This window comes from Acomys minous (assembly GCF_964271855.1).
Source record: "Acomys minous genome assembly, chromosome: 8".
In the NCBI taxonomy this organism is placed as follows: domain Eukaryota; kingdom Metazoa; phylum Chordata; class Mammalia; order Rodentia; family Muridae; genus Acomys; species Acomys minous.
In genome coordinates this window covers 126,700,482-126,723,699 of record NC_140489.1, presented here as the reverse complement: position 1 = coordinate 126,723,699, position 23,218 = coordinate 126,700,482, and the positions used below count along the sequence as shown (strand labels likewise).

At 51.9% G+C, this 23,218-nt stretch overlaps 2 protein-coding genes across 12 annotated transcripts; both read right to left on the bottom strand.

Annotated features, from left to right (window-relative positions):
* Positions 1-1,516: 1,516 nt before the first annotated feature.
* Positions 1,517-4,899, bottom strand: STOML2 (stomatin like 2). 2 transcript variants are annotated; one of them, XM_084791278.1, is made up of 10 exons: positions 4,741-4,899; positions 4,358-4,495; positions 3,803-3,902; positions 3,613-3,671; positions 3,419-3,520; positions 3,133-3,267; positions 2,858-3,002; positions 2,686-2,765; positions 2,374-2,502; positions 1,517-1,787 (listed from the first exon to the last, which is right to left on the bottom strand). In XM_084791278.1, the coding sequence occupies exons 1-10, from the start codon at positions 4,783-4,785 to the stop codon at positions 1,659-1,661; spliced, it is 1,062 nt and encodes a 353-aa protein (XP_084647404.1). In that variant the 5' UTR covers positions 4,786-4,899; the 3' UTR covers positions 1,517-1,658. The 2 variants fall into 2 exon arrangements, with proteins under 2 accessions (XP_084647404.1, XP_084647405.1); XM_084791279.1 differs by having other exon boundaries at positions 4,623-4,762.
* An 860-nt stretch (positions 4,900-5,759) lies between these two features.
* ATOSB (atos homolog B) lies at positions 5,760-21,385 on the bottom strand. 10 transcript variants are annotated; one of them, XM_084791267.1, is made up of 10 exons: positions 14,709-14,792; positions 14,250-14,301; positions 10,372-10,518; positions 9,126-10,094; positions 8,362-8,420; positions 8,081-8,186; positions 7,794-7,952; positions 7,499-7,567; positions 7,228-7,403; positions 5,760-6,991 (listed from the first exon to the last, which is right to left on the bottom strand). In XM_084791267.1, exons 4-10 carry the CDS (start codon positions 10,017-10,019, stop codon positions 6,838-6,840), a joined length of 1,617 nt encoding a protein of 538 aa, XP_084647393.1. In that variant the 5' UTR covers positions 10,020-10,094; positions 10,372-10,518; positions 14,250-14,301; positions 14,709-14,792; the 3' UTR covers positions 5,760-6,837. The 10 variants fall into 10 exon arrangements, with proteins under 10 accessions (XP_084647393.1, XP_084647397.1, XP_084647396.1 ...); XM_084791271.1 differs by lacking the exon at positions 14,250-14,301 and adding an exon at positions 12,992-13,101 and having other exon boundaries at positions 14,709-14,782; XM_084791270.1 differs by lacking the exon at positions 14,709-14,792 and adding an exon at positions 12,992-13,101 and having other exon boundaries at positions 14,250-14,302.
* Positions 21,386-23,218: the final 1,833 nt, after the last annotated feature.

Here is a 23,218-nt window from a genome sequence, read left to right as displayed (position 1 = left end):
GCAGGGGCAGGTGGATTGCTGTGAGTTTGAGGCCAGCTTGGTCTACAAAGTGAGTCCAGGACAGCCAAGGCTACACAGAGAAACCCTGTCTCGAAAAGACAAAAAACAAAAAACCAAAACAAAACCTACACATGCCAGATGCGCACACCTTTAATCCCAGCCCTTAGGAGGCAGAGGCACGCAGATTTCTCTGAGTTCAAGGACAGTGTGGTCTATAAATTGAGTCCAGGACAGCCCATGCCACACAGAGAAACCTTGTCTCAAAAAAACGAAAACCAAAAAAACAAACAAAAGACACCGAATGGGGAAGCTGGCAGGTATGGTGGCACATAGCTGTATCAGCACTTGGGAGGTGAAGGCAGGTTATGTCACAAATACAGGATCAGCCTGAGCTACACACTGAACCCGTCAACAGAAAACAAAACGGGTCATTTGTATCACACAAGGTGTATCTCAGTAGGAAAAACAACTTAACCTTTCTTGTGATTCGTTAGAAAATGGGATGCCTACCTACAGGGGCCCTACAAACCTACACTTAGTTCTATGTCTTTGAGTCTGGTAACTAACTGTTCCAACCACAGCAGTCCCTTTGCCTGTGTGTTTACAAGCCAGATAGGCTCGGCCAGTGCGCACCTGACTCTTTCCTTTCTACGTCACCAAATAGGTCGTCTCTCTCCTCTCCTTCATGTCCAAGCTCAAATATACTTTTCAGTTAGGTTTCCTAGAACTCTCAACTTACGTAAGCCCTTTCATCAGAGGACTGTGACTTAAAAATGATGTTACTCTATGTGTGTGCGCGCGCGTGCGTGTGCACCTGGAGGTTAGAGAACCACGCTGCGAAACTGGCTCTTTCGTTCCACCTTCCACGTAGTTCTTAGGGATCCAACGCAGGTCACCTGGCTGGCACAGCAAGAGGCTTTACCCACTGAGCTGCACTACCAGCCCTGTGGCTTTCTATCAGTCTGCCTCCCTGTATTCCCTGCGTGACCTCGGGTTCTGTGAAAGCAGGTCCCACTGGGGTTTAATTTTGTTTTTGCTGTTTTTTAAGACAGTCTCACTGGGCACTTCAAGCTCACAAGCCTCCTGCTGCAGCCTACCAAGTACAGACATGTGTCACCGCGGCCATCTCTCAGTTGCTTGTTAAACCCTGGTCTAAACCTCAGTACTCTGCTTGGCATGCTGCAGACACTAAATGGTTTTGAATGGACGGCACACCCTCAGCCCTTTAAGACCTCCAAAGCACCACTGTGCCAAGGTGTTTTCCAGTGTTTCCCCAAAACCTGCACCAGTGAGCAGGAGGCAAGAACAGTCTCCAGCTGGCAGTTCGGTAGACACGAGCTTTAATCCCTGTGTAGTGTGGGTTTCTTTTGGAGACAGAGGATCTCATATCACATGGAGTTAATCCTTGTCATGGAGAATCCGCTCCCCAGACATAATGGGGACTGAAGGCTGGGCGTGGGCATCCAAAGAAAGCAAGAGCGATTTTCCTAACTTCGTTCCCAGTCAAAGAGGACAGTTTCCAATTTGCCACTGGTGAGTTTATTACATGATTATTAAGTTCAAATAAAAAAATAAAAACTAAGGTTTTGGCAGGGAGGCTGGAGGCAGACCTGAGGGAACTGCTCCCTGTCCACAGTCTCCCTGGCTAGGCAGGTCCACTAACTGAGCTTGACTCTACCGAGTTCTTCAATACTTGTATCTGTAGTCTGGGCGTCTCTGCTGTTCTCACTCGAGCTCTGGGCTCCCGGCAATGGGGCCTTGGTGAGGGCCCCATATACACCCATAGCCTGAGGAGAGAGACAGAGAGACAAAGAGCCTACTAAGAACACCATAGAGCAGCTTTGTCCCAAACACCAGAAGAGGGCCAGCCACCACCACTGCCCAGCTTTTTCTTCCTCACCCTTTCTCTAACGCCCTTTCTTTTTCTTTTTTTGAGACATGGTTGCATTATGTAGCCCAGATACACCCCTAAGTTGTTCTCCCACCCCCCCAAGACAGGGTTTCTCTGTGTAGCCTTGGCTGTCCTGACCTCACTTTGTAGACCAGGCTGGCCTCAAACTCACAGTGATCTGCCTGCCTCTGCCTCCCGAGTGCTGGGATTTAAGGTGTGCGCTACCACACCTCTAAGTTCTGAACGCCCTACAGTTCCTTCTAGTTTGCTGTATCACAGGCACGCACCATCGTACCCAGCCCCTTGGTTTCTCTTGCTCCTTCAAGCCTCAGTTTTTCTAAGCCTTGCAGTCAATGATAAGAATGTGACAAGCCACCAGAACAGGGCGACTTAGACACTGACCCACTGCAGGAGCGTGTGGAAACACTTCATTCTTAGCTCCCGACCCTGTTATCCTACGCTTATCTTCAAAGGGCTCTAACCTGGGCCACCATACTGGTGACATCGCTGGGGTTGGAGGGCAGCAGGACCGTGTTGGAATCCTTGGCGAGCTTGGAGAATGCACTGACATACTGCTCGGCTACCGTCAGCGAGGCCGCCGCATCTCCGTTCTGTGGCCACAGGGGATAAAAATCAAAAGTCACAGACGTTGGGAGAGAAGAGAAAGGTTAGGTCTCTGGAAAAGGGGTGTCGTAACACAAAGCTCATATGACTTGGCTTAATGGGGCCCACAATGTCAGGAACCCCTCACAGGGACAGCAGCGAGAAGCCACCCCCACCCATCAGCCTCTCACATGTTGAGTCAGAGCCCCAGCCAGGATTCGAATTGCTTCAGCTTTAGCCTTGGCCTTGGCCAGAACTGCACTCGCCTCTCCTGGAAGAAAGCGGGGAAGGTGCGGCTAAGGACGCAACGCTCCTAGCCCACGCTCGGCTCCCTCCTCGACCTCTATGCTACCCGTGGCTCACCTGCGGCCTGGTTTATTTGTTCAGCCTTTTCTGCCTCGGAGGCTAGAATCTGGGCCTGTTTCTTCCCCTCCGCCACATTGATAGCGGACTCCCTCGTCCCCTCAGACTCCAGCACTGTGGCCCGCTTCCGCCGCTCCGCCTCTACCTGGAAGCCCCAACGACCCCCATCAGAAAGAGGCCTGGGGAACTCTAGCCAGCACTTACAGACCTACCTACCACAACCGTGGACTCTAGTCCCACTGGGGTCCCCCGAGTTCCCAAGTCCTTTTCCCCACCTGCATCTGCATCGACTCCTTCACTCGGGGCGGTACGTGGATATCCTTGATCTCATAGCGCAGGCAACGGATGCCCCAGCAGTCTGCGGCCTGGTTGATGGCGTCCACAATGTTGGCGTTCAGAGACTCCCGCTCCTAAAGGGGGACAAAGGCGAGCAGCGCAGGTCGACGTTATCTATCAAGAGCCTACACAGGGAAGGTCCCAGGCTAATCTTGTTCTCCGGAGGAAAGAGTTGGCAGCATGTGCCTTGCTGTCAAACCTTTCCTTGGGCCCAGATCTGCTTACCCGAAAAACTTTGTCCAGAGAGAGTTTGCCGAGCTCTGATCTCATAGTTGTCTGAGCTAACTGGGTGACAGCATACTCTGGGTCTTCCACACCGTAACTTGCCTGAAAGGGGGTTGGGGATGGGGTAAGAAACGTAGATGGAGGATTTTAAGGAGAGGCTGTGCAAAAGGCTGGATGAAGCCACGGGCAGATACCTTGTAAGGATCCATAATACGCAGGTAAAGGACTCCATCTATTTGCAGGGTTACATTGTCTGCAGGAGCAAACAAACAAACAAACAAACTAGGTGGCCAGACCTCTAAGTCCCAGCAGCTCTTTCTCCTAAGCCATAGCCACCACATCCGACTGTGCTTAGCACATCCCTGTCACCCTGTTGTCTCTCACCAAGAGTTACAGCTGACTGCTCAGGCACGTTGATGACAATTTCCTTGAGGCTCTGAACGTATCGGATTCGGTCTAGCACAGGGATGAGGACGTTCAAGCCCTGGGGAAGGAGTCACAGGTTCTCAGAAGGATGGAACAGGAAACCTGAAATCTACGACGTCTGGAGCTTAAGTCATGAACAGGAAAGCAAACACTCCTCCCGAGATACGTCCTCTAAGGTTGAGATGTCACTGCTAGGGAAACCCAAGAATGAAAGCCTAGGCCTCTGAATGTCACCAGAGTCGAGGGCTAGCAAGAACTGCCATCTTCAGGCAGACGGGTCGGGCTGAGAGGATGGGTGCTCCAACAATGGAGCCTATGCGATACTAGGATAACAGAAAAGCAGGAAAACGCGGATGAGACGGGTCAGGAGGCTGGGCTCTGCCAGAACTAGTCCCTGCCAGGGCTGGTCCCAATAGGTGATCGTGCAGACAGGCCCCAAGGAAGGCCCCACTCCCACACCTGTAAGGGATCAGCTAACTTGGCTGGCTGAAGGCGGACAAAAGAGGTTCTCACCGGTTCCAGGATCCGGTGGAATCGGCCCATTCGCTCTACCACCCAGGCCTCCTGCTGAGGTACGAACAGTACCACGGTGTTTCGGGGCAGTCCAGAGGAGGCGCGGCGCGGAACGCGGCCAGAGGCCTGCACGGAGCCCTTGAGAACGACGAGAGTCGGCTGAGGACGCGCGGCGTGGAAACCCTACCACCTTATCCGGAAGGCAATTCCCTAAACCTCGACACCATCTCCCCCATCCCCAAAGGATCCCCGGAGAAAGACTCACGTGGGGACCATGACCTGTGACCCCAGTCCTTCCCCAAAGTTGGAATCCCGCTCCTTCCCAGCTGAGGACCCGGGTGTTCTGTGTCCCGAGCCTCTGAAGAGGGTTGCCTCGTCCTCACCCTCAGCAAAAGGGCTCCGGTGCCCCGCGCCGCGCGCGCCAGCATTTCCCACAGCCTCAGCGACCTCCGGAACCAACGAGACGTGGAGCAGAGCGGCCTCTGCGGACGCTAAACCCGAGCCCTTCCTCCTGCAGTTCCACTCCGCCCGGCCTACTTCCGGTGTCTCCTTCCACATTTCTTTCCCCCCTCACCCCCTAATCTGCATACTTAGCCGAGCGTACGTCAGGTCAAATCATTCCCTGGGAAACGTAGACTTTGAAGAGAGAGCCCGAGCCTGCAAGTTTGTTCTGGTTCTCGAGAACCCAGAAGCTCCTGGGCGTTGTGTTAGAAACTGAGGCAATGTCTGTCTGCAAGTGGTGCGGAAACACCTCCCACCAAGCTCTGTACCCACAGCCGTGACTCAGTTTATCCCCCAGCTCGTAAAACTGCCGCCACAACGACCAATGGCTAGGTGCTGACTAGTTGCCCGTGGTTGCCATAGTAACGTTCTTGGGTAGTCAAGCTGTTGTTTTGCCCAGTTCTCCCACTGCGGAGTGACCCCATTCCCGTTGTCATGGTAACTAGGAGGCCTAGCTTTGCCTGACGGTTGGGCGGAGATTTACCCCTTCCCTCTTTTCCCAAGGCATCAACAGCTCTTTTCGTATTTTCTGAGCCAGAACTATCAGGCCTGATCCTCTTACATACAAAAGGGCAGCAAAGAGCTTCAACCTTTCATTTTGTCTGGAGCACGCCACCTTGCTCAGGTCTCTGACACTCTGTAGAATACTCTTTCTCTGGGAGGCATAATCTCTGTGGGTTCGAGGCCAGCCTGGTCTACAAAGTGAGTCCAGGACAGCCAAGGCTACACAGAGAAACCCTGTCTGGGGCCGGGGACTCCAAGACCCGGCCCAACCTAGCCCAAGGTCTCATGGTCCAGCCCTTTGCTTCCCTTTCAGAACACAGAACCAAGTCCCAGCTCCTCTTGGGTCCTACCTCTCCATCCACGTCCCCTTGAACATAGAAAATAAGTAGAGGTTAGCTCAAGTTTCCAAACAAGAATTTATTCTTTATTTTTTTTCCTAAAAAAATGTACCAGGTACAATTTTTCCTGTTTTAGTTTTTCAAGTTTCAGCAAATGCTTGTTCCCCTCAGCCAAGCCCCAAGAGTTAAGGGTTGAGGCTGGGTCAGAGTCTTGAGTGGGGTAACTGGGAACCACATGACTGAATATGAGGGGTACCCCTCATCCCAGCTGAGGTAGGTGGGTCAGAGTCTGGTCAGGTGAGAGAAGGTTCCCCAGTCCTTAGGCCTGACTCTGTCCCTGGACACTTTCCTCAGTCAGGACCCCAAAGCAAGGAGACACAGGCGGAAGAAGCCCTAGGTGAGGGGTGGTTAAACCCCTCTGTTACGCATACATGCAAGTTTCCTCTCTCTCTCTCTCTCTCTCTCTCTCTCTCTCTCTCTCTCTCACACACACACACACACACACACACACACACACACACACACTGGCTTTCAAAGATGGGTTGAAGGGTAGAGAAAGGAAAAGGAGTAGAAACAAAACAGGGGGGGGGGCTGAGTCTTTGGCATGTGACTCAGTTGCTCCGGAATAAACCCCCTGCCTTTAGGCAAAGGAGAGCAGCTCTCCCCTTGCCCAGACATCAGCTTCTTCAAGTCCTGAGGTGGGAACACTATCTGAGAGTGGGGTGATGCCAATTAGCAGGTTGGGGGAGGGGGAGTCTCCAAGGCAATCCAATTTGAATAAATTATAAATTAAAAATAAATAAAATAATAAGTGGTCCCTGCCCAGGACAGGGAGGCATCGCTGGCATTACTTGCCTGGGAACTTGGGACAACCTCAGGGTAGCTCTGGTTCCTCCCTACTGCCTAAGCTGGCCTGGGAAACCCAAGGGAGGGGACAGGCACATGGAGTAGACAGAGTAGACAGGGTATAGAAGGATCGAAGCTTTGAACACCCAATAATGAGTTTGGGTGTGAGCGCGGTGAGGGCTTTAATTTAAGCCTGAAGGGGCTTTTTTGCCGTTTCTCCACAGTTTACCCTGTCCAAGATGGAACAGCATAGGCAGGCTTTGGGCCCACCTAAGTTCAGAATGACAGTCTTCAGGGCAAAGGTGAGTAACGTGGATTATGGGGGGCTTCAGTCACAGTCTGCAGTTCGTAGGGGAGCCCTGTGTCCAGCTCCAGGCTCCGGCGGGAAAAGAGCAGGCGGATATCTCCATGCAGGCTTAAGCGGCCTGAGCGGGAGCTCCGGAACCTGAGGGAACACAGCACCATCCATGTCAGTGGCCTACCCTAACCCTGACTGAGAAGAAAGGTCAGATCCTGTTTGACGATAGGGGAAAGACATTGTGCTTCCCTCCCTGCCCCCTTCCCTCTCCCATCTGCATCCCCGCCCCCCTCCCCTTCCCCCTCCCCCTCTCTAGCCACCCCCCCCCAGCCAAACACCCCCCTCCCCCCGCGCCCCTAGCGCTTCCAGGGGCCTGCGCTTACCTGAGGTGCAGCAAGTAGCAGAGGAGGCGGTGGGTGGGGCTAGCATTTCCCTCCTCACCTACAGGCACCAAAAAGAGGCGATGGCGCAGGAAGGTCATGTGGGCAGCAGGCATGTCCGAGAAGTCAAAGGTCACAAGGAACATCTTCACCACAGTCTGGTTGGGGTTAAATAAGGTCTGGGGACAGGACAGTCCAGGTTGGCGGGGACCTTCTGACTGATTTTCCTTTCTTCCCACTTCAGTCCCCCTCAGGGCGCCACTCCCTCACTCACCACTTGGATGGTGCCCACCTTGGGCACACTGTAACCCTTCCTCCCCAGAGGGTTCAGGTCCACGACTCCCTAGGACAATCATGAACCGTTAGCCAGGGCAGGAACTAGAGAATCATGAGCACTCGATACTGACTGCTCTATAATGTCTCCCCTCAGACTTGACTCCACCCCATACTGGAGTTTTGCCCATCTGACTGCGACTCACTCCTACCTAGAAAAAGCCAGGTAAGAAATACCTCTGGCCACCCAACCGCCCTGAGGTAACTTTGGGGGGGGGGAAGGTGTTATGTCATACCAAGAAGGGGGCCGGGGCGTTTTGCTCAGAAACATCAAAAAAGGTGACAGTGACAGGCAGCGTGACGTGCTGGGGACAGTAAGACCCACTGGCTCCGATCTCTGCAGTAAAGCCCTCGATGTGGCCAGATGGTGCAAAGCGTCCTCGAAGCAAGGATTCCTGGTGTTAGGTTAAGAGAAGACACATCTGAGAGCGGAAGCCAGCTCTTCCCTCTGTCCATTCGAGCCATGGGCCACCACCAAATCCCTCCCAGGACTGCCTAAATCACACAGCCCCAAAGGAGCTACCTCAAAGTTGCACAGCAGGGTACGGCTGACAGCAGGGGAAGGAAAGGGGCAGGCACTGGGAGGGCTCAGCAGGTCTGGCCCCTTCTGGAGGCTTCGGAGGGAGCTCCTGGCGGGAGGAGAGACACACAGAGGGTTGGTCGGCTTGAGTGGTCTGAGTGTCTGCAGTCCTTGGGTCCCACTCTCTGCTGCTCCCCAGGGCTCTTGGCTATATCTAGTGTTGGAAAACAGTACAGACTCCGCCTTCACTTTCACAGCCAGGGTAGGAGGATAAGGTCACTTACAGCTTCAGGCGGCGGGCACCTTTCAGCCTCCGCCCCGTGCGACTGCAGTCTGCTGGGTCCTATGGCGGAAATGTTGAGAAAAAAGAGACTGCATGAAGGCCAGACAAGTTCTCAGAACACCTCTGTAGGTTCCTCCACCATCATCACCTGTACAATGTCTGCTTAGGAGCAGATGAGAGTAGGCTAGATGTGGTAACATAGCACTGTAATCGTAGCACTTAGGAGCCTGAGGCCAGAGCATGAACACTCCTCCTTGGCTACATAGGGAGTGTGAAGTCATTCTAGGCTATTTGAGACCTTGTCTTAAAAAAAAAAAAAAAAAAAAGCAAAACAAAAATACACAAAACCAGAAGGCTGGGGCCATAGCTCAGTTGACAGAACATTTGTAGAGCAGGCATATAGGCCTAGGCTCAATCTATAGCACCAGATACACTAGGTATGGTGGCACATGTCTTTTTCATTTTATTTTTTCCTTCTTCTTGATTTTTTGAGACAGGGTCTCTCTGTGTAGCCTTGACTGCCCTGGACTTGCTTGCCTCGAACTCACAGTGACCCGCCTGCCTCTGTCTCCCGAGTGCTGGGATTAAAGGCGTGCACCACCATCGCCTGGCTGGTGGCACATGTCTTTTGGTGACCCCATCACTGCACTTGGAAGGTGGAGAGGAAGTTCAAGGTCGTCTTTGGCCACCCTAGGCTTGCCTGGGATACAGAAGAACCTGTCTCCATAGGAATAAAAGAACAAACGAACGTGTCCACTGGCTTACCAAAACAGGCTCCTTGGGCCCAGGCAGCAGGTGGTTCCAGAAGGGGGTGGCTTTGGCATCAGAACTATTGGCAGCAAGAGGGCAGCCCAGGGTTCCCCGGCGCCTCCGAGGGGCTGGCCCCTCATCTTCAGGGCTGACATCCAGGGCTTCTCCAGCAGGCAGCAGCCTTCGCTTGGTGGGGCAGGGGCCTGGAGGTCCAGGGCCAGGGGGCGTGCGCTCGGGACTGTGCCCATTGACAGTTCCAGGGGCCTCCCTAGGCCAGGGGCTGTTCCCGTTGCCCACCCTAGCCACTGGGCTCTTACCCCCTATTTGTGCAAGATTGTGCAAATCAGTGTCAAGTGTGTGCAGCTGGCCTGAAGGGGCTGGCCCTGGGGACTCCCCGAGGCACCCCAGTCCCCCTTGGTCTGGGAAAGCCCAGTCTCTGGTGTGCAAAGTATTGCAGGAAGCATTTGATGAGGGCCAGGGGTTACTCTGGGTCCCTGAAGTCCAAGAGGAGGTGGCCCTACCTCCCTGTTCCACAACACAGAGGCCATGGTGGGAGAAATGCTGGCTGGCCACACCCAGTCCCAGACCCAGTCCCTCTGGGCTCAACAGTCCCACAGGAGACGGTTCTTCAGTGGGTAGTCCCTCTCTGGCGCCCAGCCCAGGGCCTCTCTTCAGCTCCCGGGGACCCTCAGTGGGAGTGGCTGGCCGCTTCAAAGCCCTAGGAGGCTCGGAGGCACCAGTTGGGGGAGAAAAGATGGATACCTGGTAGACCCCAGGGGATGTCGCCCCGCCTGCAGGGCTGTAGCCCATGAGCAGGCCACCCTGGAGGGTCCCCTGTCTGACTGGAGGCTGTGAAGGGCCAGCCTCTGGCTCTGAGGATGGAGACGGCTCCGCCTGCACGTGGCGCATGAAGCCCCCCTTGGGTCAGGGGGGGCCCCCCACACGGCCTTTATGCTGGGCCTGGGCTGGGGGGCCTGGGGACATCTGTAGAAGAGAAGAAAAAGAGGTCAGAGGAATCAAGCAGCCTTCTTTCTTCCGGCTGAGTTTTAGATCCCATGCCCCCACCCTCATCCCCCATCTCTCCTCAACAGGGGACCTTGAGCTGTCTGCGGAGGCAAAGTTGTCCAAAACCTGGACAGACTAACAGAATCCAGAGGCCACCCTCGGAAGCCCTGATAGCTGCCACATGTTTAAGCTCCAGTTTCTAACTGGACTTGCTGCTACGCATCCCCCCCCCCCCCTTCTTTTTCCTGGAGATTACCCCGATGAAGAAGCCTCAAGCCTAGGCGCGTGTCCCTTCGTCCTGTCTGATGCTTTGTCCCTCTAGCTTGCAGTCTGGTCCATGCCCACTGCACTGGCAAGGTGACTGCCACCACCATTCCGTGCAGCTCTTGGGCTCAACTGGACCCTGAGAGAAAAAGAGAAAACATAAGCCCAGATCCCCGCAGCCCAGTGGTAGATCCCGCCACTACTATGGGCTATCACACCAGGCCATCCTTCTGCTTGTCACAAGCTCTCCAGGACCAGAGGGGGGGGGTAGGGGGCAGGCTCCCCTACCTGCCTAGGCCCCAGGCAGAAGAGGAGTTAGGCGACCTGAAGAGTCAACAGAGAAAAGCAAGTCTTGGCTGGCTGGATTAAGGATACGAGAAGTGAGTTGAGGTGCGTTGGACCATTTGTCGGGGTCACCATCTTGGGAACTAGCCCTGAATAATAGGGGATGAGGTCCCCAAAGATCAGAGAGCTACCATGGCAGCTATATTTTTACCTCTCAGCAATAATTTACCTCTCTTACTCAAGGCCACACAGTGACACAACTCATTTCCATATGTCCAAAGGGCCAAGTGCAACCCAAGAATGCTAAGGGCAGAGTCATGCAGTCACACCCCATCACACAACTACAAACCTCAGGTTAGTTCCAAGCCAGCCCTTCATAGCTGAAATCCCAATGTCTCCCAGCAACCTGGGTTTTTTTGTTTTTTGTTTTGTTTGTTTGTTTCAAGACAGGGTTTCTCTGTAGCCCTGGGCTCCCTTTTGTAGACCAGCCTGGCCTCGAACCCACAGAGATCTGCCTGCCTCTACCTCCAGAGTGCTGGGATTAAAGGCGCGCGCCACAAGAGAAATGAAACCCAAATCAAGGTGGTGGTGGCATACACCTTTAGTCCCAGCACTTAGGCAGATCTCTGTAAGTTCAAGGCCAACCTGGTCTACAGAGAGAGTTCCAGGACAGCCAGGGCTACACAGAGAAACCTTGTCTTGAAAAACCAAAAATAAGGGGCTAGAGAGATGGCTCAGTGATTAAGAGCACTGTCTGCTCTTCCAGAGGTCCTGAGTTCAATTCTCAGCAACCATATGGTGGCTCACAACCATCTATAGTGAGATCTGGTGCCCTCTTCTGGTGTGCAGGCAGAACACTGTGTATGTAATAAATAAATCTTAAAAAAAAAAAAGACTTTAAAATTAAAAAAGAAAAATGAAAAAAAGAAAAACCAAAAATAGGCTGGGCAGTGGTGGCGCATGCCTTTAATCCCAGCACTCGGGGGGCAGAGGCAGGCGGATCTCTGTGAGTTCAAGGCCAGCCTGGTCTACAAAGAGAGTCCAGAATAGCCAGGGCTCTGTTACACAGAGAAACCCTGTCTTGAAAAAAACAAAAACAAAAAAGAAAAGGAAAAGGAAAAAGAAAAGAAAAACAAACAGACAAAAAATAATAAATAAATGAAGCCAGGCATAGTGGTGCACGCCTTTAATGCCAACCAGGCACATGGATCACTGTGAGTTTGAGGCCAGCCTGGTCTACAAAGGAAGTGCAGGACAGCCAAGGCTAACACAGAGAAACCCTGTCTCGAAAAACCAAAAATATAATAAAGTAAATAAATAAAACAAACCCAGCAGTGGTGGTACACGCCTTTAGTCCCAGCAGGATTGATGTGAGTTCAAGGCCAGCCTGGTCTACAAAGAGAGTCTAGGACAGCTGAGGCTACACAGAGAAACCCTGTCTTGAAAAAATAATAACCAACCAAACAAACAACAAAAAAGAACCCAACAAAAAACAAGTGGTAGGAGGAGAGACCATGTCAGAAGGTTCTGTAGTTCTCACCCCTCCCCCCAGGCCCTGCAAACTGGAGATAAGGAAGCAGTAGGCAGTCAGCTGGAAACAACTGGAGTAGGTCTCTATGCCCTTCCCCCAGTGCTCACCCAGTGCTCAAAACAAAACAACAATAACAACAAAACCAGACTATTTCTTTGCTGCCAACACACACACACACACACACACACACACACACACACACACTGGTCGTCACAGACCAAAAACTAACACGACAGAGACTGTCAAGGTGAAGGCCAGCTTGTCTTTCAGCGGCCCGTGAGCACTATCAACCACGGTGCCCTTTAACATAATGCCAGAGACTGAGGCAGGAGGATCTGAGTTTAAGACCAATCTAGCTACATTCTGAGAAGTCCTTCTTCAAAATTAAACAAACAAAACAACAAAACAACAAAAAAAGAAACAAACAAAAACCAAGTCATGGCCAGCCTTCACTACATCAGGAGTTAAGGTCAGCTGGAGCTACGAGAGACTCTAGATCTCAAACAAAACACCAAACCAACAAACCAGGTGGGCAGTGGTGGTGATGCACGTCTTTAATCCCAGCACTTGGGAGGCAGAGGCAGGTCCACCTGGTCTACAGAGTGAATTCCAGAGAATTCCCTATACAGAGAAACCCTGTCTCAAAAATACCAAACAAACAAACAAACAAACAAAAAACTGAACCCAACAAACAAAACAAAATACTCTTTCCCACTCTTCTCCCTTGGAAAGCTCAAAGTCCATCCCCTCCAAAAAATCTCTCTCCTCTGAGACTTCCATGTGATAGCGTCCCTACCTCCTGTGACCCAGGGACACTTCTGTTGAGCTCTGATCATGTCAGACTGAGGATTGGTCTTTGTTTCTTCCTCAGGCTAATTTCAAGCTCAGGAGAAACACACATCAAGCCTTAAAAAAAAAAGAAAAGAAAAGAAAAGAAAAGAGCCGGGCATGGCGGCACACGCCTTTAATCCCAGCACTTGGGAGGCAGAGGCAGGTGGATCGCTGTGAGTTCGAGGCCAGCCTGGTCTACAAAGCAAAATCCAAGACAGCCAAAGCTACACAGAGAAACCCTGTCTCAAAAAAGAAAGAAAGAAAGAAAGAAAATACTCCCAGTGATCTGGGAAGCAGTCCTGACTGCAGAGAAAGACCCCACAAGTGAGAAGCCGGGAGAATAATTGTACTGGGGGAATTTGCTATGGCAGGTGTGGGGTAGGAGGCAGAGAGAAAAGAGACATTTACAGTTAGGACTGAGATGCTCCCTCTGTCAATCAACCCCATCACAGCAGGCCATACTTTTTCATCTCACCAGGCCCTCTTTAGAACTGAGAATTTTCTGGTCTTTGATGGCGGTGAGATGGGTAGAAAGCGGAGAAGCAGTGTTGTGAGATGGCTCAACCTGTTCTTCCTTCTTCCCTTCCTATTCTCCACCCACCCAGGCCTCAAAGTTCAAGACAGGCTAATTCTCCTTAGCACCCCAATTTCCAGGTCATCTCTGTTGCCCTCCTGAGCCCTTGCCCCGAGGAAGCCAGGTGATGACACCATGATGCCCTACTTGACCCCAGCATGCCTGGCATCTGCTCATTAACTGAGAGTTCCTTCCCTGTCAAGAGACTCTAAGACTCACCCCTCTGCCACCCGGCCAGTCTGGCTGTAGACGGTGGCTTCAAGCTGACTCATGGGGCAACACTGCAGGAGGGGGGCTGGGGGGGGGGGAAGAACAGGCCAGTCTAAGCCAAACCTCACCCTCCATGCAGGGGATGGGCAGCAGCTGGCATTAAACAGCTGTGCCAGGCTGTGGCTGCCAAGGACTACAGCTCCCAACATGCCGAGAGCAAGGCCAGCTAAAAACAACAAGTCCCAGAATACCGTGAGGTCTGTACCCTCAGATACTTGTGAGGCCTGTGGCAGGTGGGAGAGGTTCTGGTCTACGAAGAACACCTAGGCTCATTCTCTCCTTCCCTTCAGTGCTTAAGACACCCATTATTATTTATTTATTTATTATTATTATTATTATTATATTTATATTTATTATTATATTTATTATTATTTTTTACCATAAGCACTGTCAGGTGAAGAATTCCTATCCATGTGTTTTCCACTCCCATCCTGTGCAGAGAGTGCTGCTGCTCACTGTTGTACATTTTGTCCTCACATATGTCTATACACACTCCAGCGTGACTGTTTCCAAGCCCACCGCTGGTGAGTAGGAAGGTCAGCCTCTGCTTTCAGCCTCCCTCTGTCTGGCTCCCTGGCCTAGAGTCCCCTTCACCCTTCATAAGAGAAAGAGCAGACCTCAGCGACCCCTCCAAACTCACACGCGTGGACTCACCTTGGCTCCTGGACTTCTTGTTCTGGACGATCCCCCCCACCCCCAAACCCCAACCCCCCTCCCCAAACCCCTTGCTTAAGCCTCCCAGGTCGGTTCTCACTCCTTTCCTCTCCACAACCTGGGTGAGGCCCCATACCCTGCAGACGCTTTGGAGCTCTGCCCCTTCCACCTCGTACACACTCACCCCGCTCCCAAATTGGCTCCTCTGCGGTGGCTGCTGCTCCGGGCCCTTCCGTCCCGGTCCCGGTCCCTCCCCCTTGGGTATCCAGTCCCCCCCCCTACAACACACACACCCCACACCACCCCCTGCTACGGGCCCCCCAACCCAGACAAAGGGTGGCTTAGGCTGAGAGCAGCCTTGCTCGCTCTGCTTGGCTCTTCTCTGATGAGCTTCGTGTGCAACACGAGCGGCCCCGGCGTCCGCAGCCCCTCTAGCCGCTGTTGCACCCCTCCCTACGCCGGTCCCTCCCCGGGGCCGCCCCGGCTGCGCGCCGCAGACTCCGCTGCCCCTCTGACTCACAGGCCATTTCCTACCAGCTGATGGGGCCGCCCGCCCCGCCCAGCGCCCGGCCACCCCCGCCACTGCGACCACGGCTGCCACGCCCCCCTCGGGCCACACCTTCCACGGGCGACAACTCTGAGGATTGGCCCAGTGGAGGCCAGCCTCTCGGCCACCTCGAGCGTGGGGCACGCCCTCTCCAAGGGGCGCGCGCCTATTGGTCCACATAAGGGCAGGCCTACCCAATGTCGCCCCGCCTACCTTCTTAACCCCTTCCCCTCCCCCCCCCCCCCCCCCCCCCCCCCCGTCCAGGTCCCCAAGCTGCCCTGTCATTTAACCTCTTCAGACCTCATCCTCTCACGTCTCAACAAACCTTTCTCTCCTCCACCCTTTCCTGCTCTGACGTAAATTGATAGGAAGCTCCAGGGCTTTCAGAGACACAGCTCAACAATATCCAACTCATACCAAACCCAACCCGGGATTGGATTATCCCTCTGGCCCAGCCGTCTCTCCGGCATTCCTAAACAGAGCTCCAAGTGAGAGCAATGTTCTATCCAGTAAGCGCCCTAAAGGTCAGAAGTGAAGGAAAAGACCCGAAGTCCTACCTTATCTCTATCCATACTGAAGGATGGCATCTTTTTCCCCCACTTTGCTAGAGCTCCCAGGGGGCTCCTTAAGTTAGGAATACATCTGAATTTCAGGGAGTCAGGCCTTACTCCTGGCAGCTCAAAACGTCACAGATCACGCTGCAGAGGAGCAACTCTGTGGACAGGCCTCTGCTCCAAGGAAGCGCAGCATCCTAAGGAATGAGTTAGATAGGCCTCCTGTCCAGAGATCAAGTTCTTCATCATGACTCATGGCTCCGTCGAAACTCCCCAACCTCCCCCTGAGTCACTGGGCCCCAGGCCCAACCCAGAACCAGAGAAAGAAGGAACGTAGAGACAGCAGATGCAGAGTCCCTAACCTTTGTCCTCTTGCTTTGTAAATAGCCAGGGCGGAATCTTCTTCGCAAGGCCTGGGCCTTCACGGGCACGTTTTAGAGGGACCACTTTGGAGCCCTCCAACCCCTTACCAGAGAATGTCTACCTTGTCTACCTCGTTCCCTGGGACTTATCAGCAAGTCACACGGGTTGTCACCAAACCAGGCCTTTTCTGTCAGTCACTGAAGACAGGAAACAAACACCAGAACCAAAAGAAGTAAAAGTTCATGCTTTCATAGTTTAAAGGCTGACTAGGGACCAAGGTCTCTCTCTGCTTTGCCAATGCTATGAGGCCCCAGGACCGGCAGGTTTGTTACTTAGACCATAAGAAGAGACCCCGCCCCCTTCCCCTACTTCCTCCCTATGGTCTGCCATTAATACAAGCAAACAATAGTTCACTAGGCTCCTTTCTCCTTATCTCGGATGAGTAGGAAATTTCTAAAAAAAGAACCCAGTTACCTAAGACTGAATTCCCTGCTGCTAACAAGCAGGGTTTTAAAAACTCTCAAAGTCCTAAACACAGCTGCAGATAGCAATATGAGACCCTATTTGCCTTAGGAAAGCTCACTAGGAAGAGAGAAAGATAGCACACCCCAGGAAAAAACCCACAGCTGCCCTACTTTGTTCTGTCTTACTATGACTATACTTTCAGGCCTTACTTTTCTAGAAAGATCAGAGGGGGAATACTAAAAGAGGCAGGATCAAAAAAATGTCCAGGCCTCTGTATGCCCTGGGGAAAGTAGTGTGACTCAATCATGCATGAGGTCAGACCTAGCTGCCCTACAATATTAGCTTGCATTTGGTTGTTTAATTTGTAGAGCCAAGGTCTTGCTATGGAACCTAGGCCGAGCCTGAACTCAGGATCCTCCTGCCTCAGCCTCCAGATTGTTCATATTACAGGCAATGGGGTGTGTTCTGCTTGTTGTCTTTGCTTTGTGTCTTTGAGACAGGCTCTCTAAGCAGCCCAAATCGAATGTAACTCTTGCCTCTGCCTCTGGAGTGTTGGGATTACAAGTGGGTGTCACTGGACACAGCCAGACTTAAACAAACAAACAAACATTTTTTTTTTCCTTTTTGGTTTTTCAAGACAGGGTTTCTCTGTATAGCCTTGCCTGTCCTGGACTCGCTTTGTAGACCAGGCTGGCCTGGAACTCACAGCAATCCTGGCAAACAAACATTTTTTAAAATCAGGGCTTCATGTAGTTTAGGCTTCAAATACACTATATGTCAGAGGATGACCATGAACTCTGGATCCTTCTGTTCCCACTTCCCAAGTGCTAAATTACATCTTTTAAAAATTATTGCCTGGCTGGGCATGCTGGCGCACACCTTTAATCCTAGCCCTTGGGAGGCAGAGGCAGGTGGATCTTTGTTAGTTCAAGGCCAGATTGGTCTACAAAGCAAGACCAGGACAGCCAAAATAACACAGAGAGACCCTGTCTCGAAAAACAAACAAAACAAAACAAAACAAAAAATATATAATAGTGATAATAAATGAGCCCAGTATGGTGACACACAACTCTAATCCCAGAGGCAGTCAGATCTCTGTGAGTTTGAGGCCAGCCTGGTTTGAAGATGAATTCCAGGACAGTCAGGGCTACACAGACCCTGTCTCAAAAATTTTTTTTTGCTTTCAGGAATGGTAGCACATGTCTTTAATTCCAGCACCAGGGAGACAAAGGTAGGCTGATCTCAGTGAGTGTGAGGCCAGCCTTATATGAAGCTCCAGGCTAGCCAAGGCTACATAGTAAGACCTTCTCTTCAAAACATTTATTATTATTGTTGTTATTATTATTATTATTATTATTATTATTATTATTATTATTATTATTATTATTATTATTATTATGTGTATGTGTGTGAGGGCAGGTAAGAGGACAGCTTGGCGAATTTGGTTGTTTCCTTTGACTATGAAGTCAAGGAACAAAATCAGGTCATCAGGCTTGCACAAGTGTTTTTACACACTGTTACACCTTCCTGCCCACCATCCTTTAAAAATAAATAGCAGCAAGCTAGGCATGGTGGTGCACGCCTTTAATCCCAGCACTTGGGAGGCAGGGGTAGGTGGATCTTTGTGAGTTCAAGGACAGCCTGGTCTACAAACGGAGTTCAGGACAGCTAAGGCTACGCAGAGAAACTCTGTCTCAAAAAACTAAAAAATAATAAATAAATAAATAAATAAATAAATAGCAGCTACCACTAGGTTACTTTATTTTATTTTGTTTGTGTTTTTCCTGAGACAGAGTTTCTCTTTGTATCCCTGGCTGTCCTAGAACCCCCTCTGTAGACCAGGATGGCCTCGAACTCAGAGATCCACCTGTCTTTGCCTCCCAAGTAGTATGATTAAAGGTATTATGCCACCAATGCCTTGCAACTTAATTTTTTTTACACAAACATACACATAGTCCCGCCCCCTGCCCTTTTGTCTCATTGGAAGCTCCAGCAACTCTGTCCTTTCTTTGTGCTAACATTCTGACACATAATAGATTCTCAATAAAATGTTGTGAAGAAAACAATGGGCCCAGATAAGGAGCAGCAATTTGAAAACTTGGAGTTTGTTTGTTTGTTTGTTTTTATTGTTGTTTTGGTTTTTTTTTTTTTTTTTAGACAGTGTCTCTGTGTGGTCTTTGCTGGCCTTGAACTCACAGTGATCCACCTACCTCTGCCTCCTGAGTGCTGTGACTGAAAACTTGGATCTTAACTCTTGCTCTTTCACTATGCAGCCTTAGGAACCAGTTTCTTTGACCACAATTTTGAAACGTTTGTAGAAAGAGATGTTTTGAGCTGGGTTTGGTGGGTGCACGTCTATCATGTCAGCATCAGGAGTTTAAAGTCATTATCAGCTACTTAGTGAGTTTGGGGCCAGCCTGGGCTACTTAAAAAGCCTGCCTCAAATTTTAAAATAGATAAATAGATGATAAATAGAGAAGGATTCCATTAAACAATGACTGGTGAGGACATCTACTGCCTGGCCTTATAATCCTAATGGCTGTTGTTGCCTCACGTTCATCCCAGGATGGGCTCAGGCAACGGTGTTGCCTGCTGCTGGCACTGAGGCAGAAAGGCTATATACTCAGCATAGCAAACTGGTGGCTTTTTTCTCTTTATACCCCACCCACTCACACAAAATGCCCTAGCCCAGAGGAAGCTTGAATGCCTCTGCCTGAGGAGGCCCGGCGGCCCACCCCTCTCTGACAGAGAGCATCTGGGAAGCAGTGTTGCCATAGAAATCAGGGCCTCCTCAAAAGGCTTCAGCCTGCCCCTTCTTTACCCGACACTACCCTATGGCTTTGTCTGTCCTGAGCACCCCCTCCCTTCCTCAGCCAGACTCAGCAACTGCGTGGCTGTGTGAGAAGGCTGGCTGGGGGCCCCTTTCAGCAACACTGTCACACTCATTCAGTCACGGTGGTGCAGAAGGCAGCCTTTTCCCACCCCCACCCCCCACTCCCCAAGCCAACCTAGAGGCAAATAGAACAGTGGCACCGCAAGTCCCTAGGCCTCACATCCTGTTCTGATAAGTCTACTTCCAAGTCTGGAGTGTAGGGCACTGTTCTCTCTTCATCCCCTAGCTGGGCTAGAGCCTCATATCCCGACCTTCCTGGTCAGGCTTACCATAGTGCACACACACACCCCCTCAAAGCAAAGCCCTTCAGTCCTAGAGAACCCCCAGACCTTGTGAGGATCCTATGACTCCCCACCCAGGGAAAGACAAAGGTAGAGAAAACCAGTTTCTGGCAAGAGGTTAAAATGTGGCTATCAGTCCCTGGGGATTTACTGGCGGAGATGGTGGTGGTAGGAGTGGGGTGGGATCTGAGCACCCCCACCCCCCCACCCCGTGCTGGTTACCAGGGTCTCTCTGGCCATTAAGTACAAAGTCTGAGGCAGGTCATAGATCCTAGACTGGCACGAGCCAGGCCAGGCCCCAGAGTGAGGAAGGAAGTGAGCACACCCAGAACACAAGGGCAGGGCAGGGGGAGGGGCTGGGGGAGGGGTGGGGTGGGCAGAGACCAAAGCAGGTTTCTGTAGGAACAGGAACCAGGTTAGGGACTGACAGGAACCCAGTGACACAAGGGTCCCCAGAGACGGCTCCCCCCACCCCCGGAAGGAATCCTAGTCTCGGCTAGCTACAGATTCAAAGTAGGGTAAAGACACAGTGACACAAACCCTGGTGGCCAGCAGAGCCTGCCTGCTCTCTCTGTGTACCCACGCCAGAAGGTGGGGCTAGGAGCTCAGCAGCCAGTAGCACCAGACTGGCTTCTTGTTCTAGTGAGTCCAGCACCCTCACTCCTAGAACACAGCCCAGAGACGCCTTCCTGGAGTCCCTGCAACGCAGGAGAGAAGTTCCTAGAAGTACTGAGATTTTCCCCAGAGCGCAGGGCGCCCTACAGCTTCATACAATACCCTTCCTACAATATCCCACAACCCATCCCCTCTCTCTCAGAACTCCACTGACTCTCCCATACGCTGGATCGCAAGCCCTCCTCCACCACTTATACACCCCCTCCCCATTCTCCCGAAGTTCCTCCAAATCCCTTAAGTATCACCTGTAATCCTCCACATCAGACAGTGATTCTCTTCCCCCTAATAGCGTACCTCCCGCTTTCACAAAGCACTCCTCGCCCTTCCCCCAACAGCAGCCCCTAGAAAGTATACCTCCTTGCTTCCACACTGAGCGCCCAGATTCGCCCCCCAAATCCTGCCTCACCCGCTCCAAAGCAACAATCTCCAGATTCTTTTCTTTGCTAGCGATGCTCTCTACTCCAGGTCTGCCCAAGCCCACCCTCGGCCTTGTCTCTTTTTCCGACAACGCACCCGGCCCCACACCTGTAGTTCCGTGGGTCCCGCTGCACTTGAGAAGGTAGTGGATTTGGACAGTGACTGAGCAGCTCTTTGCAGCAGCCTGGGCCTGCAAACCTCTCCCCTTGGGTCAAAGCCCCGCCCCCGCAACGCCCCCGGGCCCACCCCTCTCCCTTGTCCCAGCTCCCACCTTCCCCCCAGGCTGGTCCCCTTGGCCCCGGTTCTTTAATCCTTCAGACTCCTCCCCCGTATCTCAGACCACGCCCCTAGCCCGAGACCACGCCTTCTTTAGTCTTCCTTGCTTCACCCCAAGATCCTCTGCTTTCCCGAGGCCCCACCCACTACTCCTGGCCCCGCCCACTTTTGGATTCTCCGTCTTTCGCCGGGACCCACCCACCCGCCGTCAGATTCCAAGGCTGCCGGACTGTCCCCCACCTCCGAATGCAGCGACTTTTTGTTCCCCTCCCCTTCTCCCCCGCCTGCCTCACCCGGGCGCACACGCTCCTTGGCCCGGGTCGGCTGGCTGTGGTTGGCGCCGGTGGCCCCAACAGATGACGGAGGAGACAAAGTGATGGCTGCGGGTCATTTGAGGTCTCGCCCCCGGGCCACGTGCGGCTTCTATGATGACAGGTCCAGAAGGGCGGGGCTTTGGTTGACCAGCGACAACCCCAACCTGACCATATGCGGTGGCTGGAGGGGATCCCAGGCTCCGGCCAAAACTCAATAAGTTCTTTCTCTCTCCTTATCCGCCCTTTCCTCCCTTTCCCGCCTCTCATTTCCTTTAAGGGTCCCTTTCTACCTTAAACTTGCTTCTAACTCGTTATTCTTCTTCCTCCCCTTTCAGAGTGCTGGGGTTCCTGAGGTTTCCTTTTTTTCTTTCTCTCTCTCTCTCTCTCTCTTTTTTGAGACAGGGTTTCTTTGTGTAGCCTTGGCTGTCCTAGACTCGCTTTGTAGACCAGGCTGGCCTCGAACTCACAGCGATCCTCCTGTCTCTGCCTCTGCCTCTGCTGGGATTAAAGCCGTGCGCCACCATCACCCAGCTCCTGAGGTTTTCTTAACTGGTGTGTGCAAGCTACTTGAGGAACTTGAGCCTCTGTAAATTACTGAATTAGTAATAAGTTTTTGCCCTTAATGGAAATCCGTGAGATTTGCAACCTAGTGTAAAGAAATCTCAGAGGTCTGTAAAGAGTGGGAGAACCAGGCCTGGAGAGATGGTGCTTTTCCTAAAGGACCCAGGTTCAATTCCTAGCTACCACATGGCAGCTCATAACTTTCTGTAATTCCAGTTCCAATGGCTCTGACACCCTCACACCAATGCACATAAAATAGAATTTAATAAATTGTTTTTTAAAAAAGAGAATATTGCCGGGCAGTGGTGGTGCATGCCTTTAATCCCAGGACTTGACAGCACTCGAGAGGCAGAGACAAGCGGATCGCTGTGAGTTCAAGGCCAGCCTGGTCTCCAAAGTGAGTCCAGGACAGCCAAGGCTACACAGAGACCCTGTCTCTCCCCACCACCACCACCCCCAAAGTGGGAGAATCTGAACAGCGAGCAGGGCTCCAGGTTTGTTAAAATACTCGATTGAATCTGAGATCAGGAACCGGCAGTAGGAGTCATACCCATTTCTGTTGAGGTAGCTCAGGGAAATGTGTGACCTTGTTTCAAAAGTGAGAGGCAAGGCGCAGAGTGAGAAGAAATACTTTAAATAGATTTCGCTAGCAAAAGAAGACTGTTGGGAATAAACAACGAACTCTCTACAAATAGAAAAACACAAATGGAAACACGATACTGTTACTTGAAATGTTAAAGCATTTAAGTGGGCTCCACGGAAGCCTGAAACTGATGAGGAAAGTATTCTGCCTTGCGAAAGGTACTGGGGGAACTATGAGAGCCAACGCTTTGCAATTTAATTAGGTCCTGAGTCCTCCATAGGAAATACCAGGGGGATCAAAGGTGTAATAATAAACCAGTAGATGGCAGCACAGGACACTTGCAGAACAAAGTGAGGCCAAAGAGCTAGTTTGGGTACTTTGGATATCAGAGAGCTGGATCTGGCAAAGAGGCAAAGAAGGCTCGCTCTCTGTCTCTGTCTCTGTCTCTCTCTCTGTCTCTGTCTCTGTCTCTCTCTCTCTCTCTCTGTCCCCCTCTCTCTCTCTCTCTGTCTCTCTCTCTCTGTCTCTCCCCTCTCTCCCTCACTCTCTCCCTCTATCTCTGTCTGTCCTGTCCCCACCCTCCACCCCCCCACCCCCGACAGGTTTTCTCTGTGTAGCCCTGGCTGTCCTAGACTCCTCTGCAGACCAGGCTGGCCTTGAACTCACAGTGATTCACCTGTCTCTGCCTCCCCAAGTGCTGAGATTACAGGTGCTGAGGCTTTGATTCTTTTGGCTCTGTGATTTTAGCTTTAGTTACCTTTGTGT